Source organism: Dipteris shenzhenensis, chromosome 33 (genome assembly GCF_047967505.1).
Source record: "Dipteris shenzhenensis isolate YYH24624 ecotype China chromosome 33, Dip_SZ_1.0, whole genome shotgun sequence".
Classification (NCBI taxonomy): Eukaryota; Viridiplantae; Streptophyta; class Polypodiopsida; order Gleicheniales; family Dipteridaceae; genus Dipteris; species Dipteris shenzhenensis.
In genome coordinates this window covers 37,954,532-37,961,795 of record NC_141628.1, presented here as the reverse complement: position 1 = coordinate 37,961,795, position 7,264 = coordinate 37,954,532, and the positions used below count along the sequence as shown (strand labels likewise).

The window sequence follows — 7,264 nt, the reverse complement described above, 5'->3', positions numbered from 1 at the left end:
AAATTGTAAGTCAACTAGAGTTGGCTTTTTATGGCATCAATCTAGCAACATTTCTATTGCCAAGTAGTTAAGTAGTTATGACGTGAAGTTAGTTTGGTAAAACAACTCTCAAATGATGCTGTGAATAGGTTGGTAGCAATTGTGGCATGCTTTTCACAAAGGTCCCAACTAAGTACCTTGAATGCAAGTGATATTCCTAGTGTAAAGTTTTCTTGCACTTACAATCATGACAACATAATTTTGCAAGACCATATGCTTAACATGGTGTAGCCTCTAGCACTGCTTCAACGTAAGCACAAATACATACAAGTTATTAAATACAAAACAATAACTAAATTTAAATGCCATGGTTTGAAAAACTGTCTGATGCTCACTAGACTAACCGAGGCACTAAGCTCACTCTACAAATAGTTGCCCCCTCCCACCCATGTGGCAACCACGAAAAAAATGCTAATAAGTAACCTTTTGCACTCGTAGATTGCACTTGGCTACACAATATCAAGCACCATAACACTCTCGAGAAGGCATGAGTGGAGAAGAGGCCTCTACCAAAAACAATGAGATAAAACAACCACCTAGCCATTAAAAAAACATCCCCTCCTCCCTTATCCTTAGCTCCCTAATCACAATAGAGAACTAACCCCAAACCTTGAAGTATGACACAAAAATTTGTATATAATTGTGATAAGATGGATCATGGACGTGATATTAGGAGACTTATTTACAATGATAAGCCTATTGAAGTTTACAAACTATTTCAATATTCCTTCAAAGAAGAGCGGAGTTGTATCGAGCCACACTAGCATATGCCCTTAAACTTAACAGAAATTAGACATAGGCATAAACTATTCCGATGTTTAATTCTGAAGTTCCGCATTTAGAGAATCATTCGACGTTGGGAGATGAATTTGTGTTGTGTTCAACTAACGGGGGCCTCCGCTTGGGGAACATTTCCCAGCAAGTAGGCTTCTATTGCTTTAAACGTGGCCACAGCTCCTTGCTTGGCTATCTCAGGGGGAGGTATTTCTGGTGTGAGAGGTTCATACTCCACCTGCCAGTTGAGGATGCAAGTGTCCTGCGTTTCTCCCTCACTCAGGCGCAAAGAGATTCTGTAGAGCTTGAAGAAATTGAGTAGCTCTCCATCTATAATTGAGTATGAGAGTTTCTTGGCAGTCTCGTCAACTACCTCGATCTTCTCCTTCGAGAACGTGGCGTAGTCCTTCACGGCTGCGTCCATCAATTCGGGCATTTTAGTCAGGACACAGAAAGCAGATTAACCCACGCGGATGGCCACAAAAAGAGCGGGTAATCACCGAAAGTCGTGTTCACCTGGACCAAATTTCATGAGTCTGATGGATCCCACTTCTCCTGCTCCCTCAATATATTCGCTTGCGGCAACGAAGTCAGGCATGATCTTCGGAACCATGTCGGGCGCTTTGATCGCTTCCCAGAGTGTGGCGACAGATACTTTCATGTCTATTGCAACCGTGAGCTTGGTCTCCACTTCAGAAGTGAGCTTGGACTCCATTTTCTGAAACAAGCTGTCCCTGCATAAATCCATGTGTAAAAGTTAATACATCAACTCCTTGCGTAAGACGTAGACCGCGCGAAGTTTGAGATTGTTCTCCCATTCCCCCTACTACGATGTGCAATCTACTAGAAGGAGCGAAGGGGGCAATGTGGGCTGGGCTAAGCAGGCAGGTGCAGAGCGTTGAACACAAGAACGATTCTCTACTATCGTGTGTAATGTGGGCTAGGCAGGTGCAGAGCGTTGAACACAATAAGGGTTCTCTACTGTCTTGAAACGGATTGGAATCAAAACGACATCGACGAAGACAATCTTTTCCTACAAGGAAGAAGCTAAAAGGCGTGGGCTCAAAGTGGGGAGTGCGGAAGGTGGATGCAAAGCAGCAGCTGGGAAACTTACGGATGAGTTAAAGAAGCAGAAGGGAGAGAAGAGCAGCAAGGAGCTGTTGGGCAAACTTGAAAGTGCAGGAGTGGGAGTCATATAAAGTGTGGATGGAGAGTGAGAGTGAGTTGCGGGATGCGCTTTGCAACAGAAGGACGAGAAGGCCGGCAGAAATGCGCTGGCTGGCGGGCCTGAGCTCGCAGAAAAACAAGGCGCACATATTGTTCGTCTGCAGAACGTGGTACGTGAATTAGTAGTACCTTTGAACCACCCGCCCTTCCTTTCAAAATCACCGATTCACCGCCTTGCTTGCCATTCTTCACGTACACCTTTCCCACACAACCGTTCTGGCTTCGAAGCCAGTGCACACCACAGGAAGATGCGCAACTGGTGCCATTACTTGGTTGCTTTCACATGCCTTAATTCCCAAGCTTGTGTGAGGCATTTAATAAACATTTGACGAGGCCTTCATACATGTATGGAGCGCTGTGCATTTGTGATTGGCCTGCCCTTCGACCTCTTTGCTAGGTCCTCAGGATTGAAGGCACCCTAGCTCAACCCAGTGCCAGATGGCAGCATTCATAGGTCCTGTTTCCGCGCCATGCAGGTGCGCGCACCCAGCAGTTTGACAATGGCTGCTGGGTGTTTGGCCACCGGTGGCGGATTCTGTTGCTATCGCCATCGCACCCCATGGCGAGGAAACAAGCCCATATAGAGGCTGAAGAAGGGATCGTGCTCTAGTCCTAGAATTGGCACCTTCAAAAATTGGGGTGCAATTGTGAGCATCGATCATGCTTCAAGGTGGTCTCAAAATCCGTGCCATCATCCAAAACCCACAACTAGCCGCGATTTCATGCATCGTGTGCAGTGAGCCTTAGTTTCTCCCTTTCCACATGGCTTGGTCCTCCAAATTTCCAAGTCCAGATATGTTTATTTACTTTTGCAATTACGAAAATCCTTGAAACTTTTCAAGTTTTAAGACCAAAATGTAATTAAAACTTGAAAAGTTTCAAGAAAAGCCTATGGAAGTGCAAAGTTGTCTCATGCCCAATGAGTCCAACCTATCCCATTTGTTGACATACTCGTTCATAGTTAACACCATAGCTTCATGTTAGCCAACTTTTATGCCGATTATGCAAGCATTAGCCTAGTGCAAGCTATGTCATATAAAGTGAGCTACCACAATGCCATCGCACATCGTGAGCAGCTATGGAGAACGTTCATTCTTCCATGAACACTCACTCCCCATTCCCTGTTGTACATGTTACACGGTCTACCTATGCAATGTGTGATAGCTTCTCCCCATCCTAAGCACATAAGGATTGGATGTACCATACCATTAGTGCCAAAGGCTCTAAGGTTATATCAAACAATATAATCCTCTTAGCATCCATTTGTTTAATTACACGTTTAATTACACTTTAAGATTGTAAATGCAAATATGAACATGAGATATACTCTTCTCAATAATCAATGTTCATGCTTTTCAGTGTGAAAATGGCATGTGAGACTTTGAAAGTAGAGGCACACCACATTCTACATGAGAACTTGTCACTTGATGTCTTTTTACTAATAATTGCAGATTTTCCAATTTAAGTGGTTTAAATTGAAAGGAAAATAGATTTTCGTGTGTCGAAGCAGTTGTTATCTAGACTCAATGCTAGAATATACGTCAATTTATCAAAAATTATACCACTGATTTTTCTATATGACTATGGTATTAAACTCTAAATAGAGGAAGGCATGATTATCTATCCATATATGCATACATAATATTCATAGATAAGGGATTTAAAAAGTAGGCACTAAATGTACGTGAGATCTAGGGTTTATATATAGTGACTCCTAGAGCCGCAAACTCTCACCTTATGTCTGACTTGTTCCTAGGGTCACAGTATTCTAGCTCTTCCTCTAATAACTAGACCTTCTCTACTTCCTACTTGTATTGTCGTCTTGCCAATCCCCGTTCACAAATGAAATATTTCGGAGCCTTATCATAGGCCTAAAGAGCTTGACTGCTTAGGAATAACCATGCTTCCCTTAGTTTTGCTCAAATAGTGTAGACTAGGTTGCTCAGATGTTCTCCTCTAATCAAGGAAGTTCTCACAATTCATGGCTCTTTATAGATTCTAGAACCGTATCTTCTCCATCTCATATGCTACTCGGGTTTCTCAATCATATGCCCCAACTGCTCCCTAAATGCCTCTAAAGAGTTCCTTGGGTTGTTCACAGCCTAGGGTCCCACTTACCGTGAGGTTCTTCCTCTAGTATTAATCTTCTTCATCAACTCATTCTGACTATTTGACCTCACTGATACTCTGAGATGCAACCAGTACATATAGGCAAATTAGCAACTCTTCTTCTAGTAGATGAGGTGAGACTACCTGCGGGCACTCCTCCCCTACTCGCATACCACTACTTTTGGCTCAAGCTATGTTGTTGAGAAAGAAATAGTAAATTCTATAGCGGGGTGAAAGAGGCAGCTTGAAGTCTTATGTTTTTGGGTTTGTTGGATTGGTCTAAGGAATGTCCTCGTCTTTTTAATCTGTCAATGTTTTCTATTTAGAGATTCTTTAACCTATTTATCTAGATTGATTTCAACCACCTTCCCCTTTCTCTTAACATATCTCACAACATTGATCTCTAATCATGGTTCTGCTCAATGCTACTCCTATGGACTCTTTGGTAGTAATTGTGAAATGCTTTTCACAAAAATCTCAAGTGAGTATATCGAATGTAAGTCACATCCCTAATGCAAGTGTTTTGTGTGCTTATAACCACAACATAATTTTGGAAGACGATATGCTTAACACGGTATAGCCTCTAGCACTACTTCAACATAAGCACAAATACATACATTGAACAACTAAATATAAAATAACAACTAAATTTAAATGCCATGATTTTAAAAAACTTTATTGGATGCTAGCACTCTATACTCACTAATGCACTAAAAACCATTTTACAAGTAGTTGCCCCCTCCCACCCATGTGTCAACCACCAAAAAAACATTCACAAATAGTTTCCCCCTCCCACTCGTGTGTCAAAAACCAGCAAAACAACCTTCACAAACGCACATTGTACTTGCCTAGACAAGATTAGCCACTAAAACACTTTTGAGAAGATAAGAGTAGAGAACGTGCCTTTACCAAGAACAATCAAGACAACAAAACAACCCAACCATAAAAAACATCCTCTTGGCACAATGATCAAAACAGAACACAAACCCTAGCACTAAACCACAACCCCAAGCCCAGAGGCACTCCACAAAGATTTTGAGTGTGTGAACAAGAGAGCCACGTGACAAAAACCACGTTATCTTAGGAGATTTATTAGCACTGCTCCTAAAAGGGGGCAGACTATAGCATCGTTTGGGTTATGTGACACTTGTTAGCCATGTACCTAGTGAGTCTCTGGAAGTTGTGGCATGCACCTTCCTCCAGTTCATCTCATCCTCATAGCCCCCCTATTAGATCATATATAATTTCCAAGCTTCCACCATTCATTATAGGTCATAGATAATTTCCAAGTTTCCTCTGTCCTCTTGTTTACAATTCCTTAATGATAAGGAATTGCAGCTCCCACTCTTTACAATATTCCTTTAAAGAAGAAGAGCTCGTGACAAAGGGAGCCTACGCCCCTACAATGTAAGAAATAAAACATCGGGAGATGTCTCTTCATAAACGATTCGATGTTTAATTCTCAGCTGGGAGATGCATTTGTGTTGTGTTCAACTAACTCACAGGGGCCTTCGCTTTGGGAACATTTTCCAGCAAGTAGGCTTCTATGGCCTTATACGTGGCCACAGCTCCTTGCTTGGATACCTCAGGGGACGGTATCTCTGGTGTGAGAGCCTCATACTCCAACTGCCAGTTGAGGATGCAACTGTCCGGCGTTTCTCCGTCACTCAGGCGCAAAGTAACCCTGTAGAGCTTGAACAAATTGAGTAGCTCTCCATCTATAATTGAGTAGGAGAGTTCCTTGGTAGCCTCGTCAACTACCTCGATCTTCTCCTTCGCGAATGTGACGAAGTCTTTCACGGCTGCGTCCATCAATTCGGGCATTTTAGTCAGGACACAGAAAGCAGATTAACCCACGATGTCTACAAAAGGAGCGAGTAATTGAAGAAAGTCCTGTTCACCTGGACCAAATTTCATGTATCTGACGGATCCCACTTCTCCTGCTCCCTCAATGAATTCGCTCGAGGCAACAAAGTCAGGCAAGATCTTCGGAACCATATCGGGAGCCTTGATAAATTCCCAAAACGTGGCGACCGATACTTTCATGTCTATTGCAGCAGCGAGCTTGGTCTCCATTTTCTGAAACAAGCTGTCCCTGCATAAATTCATGTGGAAATGGTTAATAAATCAATTCCTTGTGTAAATTTTAGACGGCGTGAAGGTTGAGCTTGTGCCCTCCAGCCCCCTTACTAGATGGAGCGAAGTGGGAGAACGCATAGAAGCGCAAATGCGAGTGTATATAAGATGTGGGCTGGGCTAAGAAAGCAGGTGGCACGGATTGAAACCAAAACGACGTGGAAGAAGGCAATCTTTTACTACAAGGACGAGCTAAAAGTCGTGGGCGCAAAGTAAAGCGGGGAACGGTGGCATACTTACGAATGAGTGAAAGAAGTAGGAGCGAGAGAAGGGCAGCTAGGAGCTAAGGGCAAAGTGCAGAAATGGGCATATAAATGTGTAGAGCGGAGAGTGAAAGGTGAGGATATTTGGTTTTTTTGGGATGCTTGAAACAAAAGGACGAGCGATGTGCGCCGGCTGGGGAGAATAACAAGGCGTCCTCTCCCCTCCTTTCAAAATATTGCCATGTTTTTTGTCATTAGCAGCTACCATTGGAGCATTTTGCGTGGGATTGTCATTAGAGACATCTCGAAGTATTGAAATGTTCCAATATTTCATTAGTGCATGTTTTGGCCTCCTCCCCATGAGAGAAAAATAATTTCTTGGCCTTAGCAAAGATGCAATTTTGAGAAAGCAAAAATTAGGCATTTCTTGAATTTTTTGGAAGTGCATTTTTTCTATTGGCTCTTCTTCATTAGAATTCAATGCAAACTTTAAAGTGGTTGACTCTCTCTCTCTCTCTCTCTCTCTCTCTCTCTCTCTCTCTCTCTCTTTCTTTATCTCCTTAAGTCTTCTTACAGAGCATCTCCACCTTTTCTCTTCGGCTCGATTCATGGCGGCTTCTGGAGTTCAACGCGGAGTCACTAAATGTTCTGCGATGTTTTTGTATGTGTTCATGGTGGCTTCTGGTGCATGGCAACCTCCGTTTTGTTGGACGGCATTTTCTATATTTCAGGCAGCAATTGGTGCATGTTTCTTGGTTGTAAGCTGTGTTGTGGGT

The 7,264-nt window shown here is 42.8% G+C and overlaps 2 protein-coding genes across 3 annotated transcripts; both read right to left on the bottom strand.

Annotated features, from left to right (window-relative positions):
* Nucleotides 1–694: 694 nt before the first annotated feature.
* LOC147880078 (MLP-like protein 423) lies at nt 695–2,051 on the bottom strand. The gene is made up of 3 exons (XM_087372121.1): nt 1,928–2,051; nt 1,330–1,547; nt 695–1,227 (listed from the first exon to the last, which is right to left on the bottom strand). The coding sequence occupies exons 2-3, from the start codon at nt 1,526–1,528 to the stop codon at nt 920–922; spliced, it is 507 nt and encodes a 168-aa protein (XP_087228247.1). The 5' UTR covers nt 1,529–1,547; nt 1,928–2,051; the 3' UTR covers nt 695–919.
* A 3,328-nt stretch (nt 2,052–5,379) lies between these two features.
* LOC147880077 (MLP-like protein 43) lies at nt 5,380–6,634 on the bottom strand. Of its 2 annotated transcripts, none has more exons than XM_087372147.1 (3): nt 6,526–6,634; nt 6,051–6,244; nt 5,380–5,951 (listed from the first exon to the last, which is right to left on the bottom strand). In XM_087372147.1, exons 2-3 carry the CDS (start codon nt 6,223–6,225, stop codon nt 5,644–5,646), a joined length of 483 nt encoding a protein of 160 aa, XP_087228273.1. In that variant the 5' UTR covers nt 6,226–6,244; nt 6,526–6,634; the 3' UTR covers nt 5,380–5,643. The 2 variants fall into 2 exon arrangements, with proteins under 2 accessions (XP_087228273.1, XP_087228274.1); XM_087372148.1 differs by lacking the exon at nt 6,526–6,634 and adding an exon at nt 6,340–6,400.
* Between the last annotated feature and the right edge of the window lie 630 nt (nt 6,635–7,264).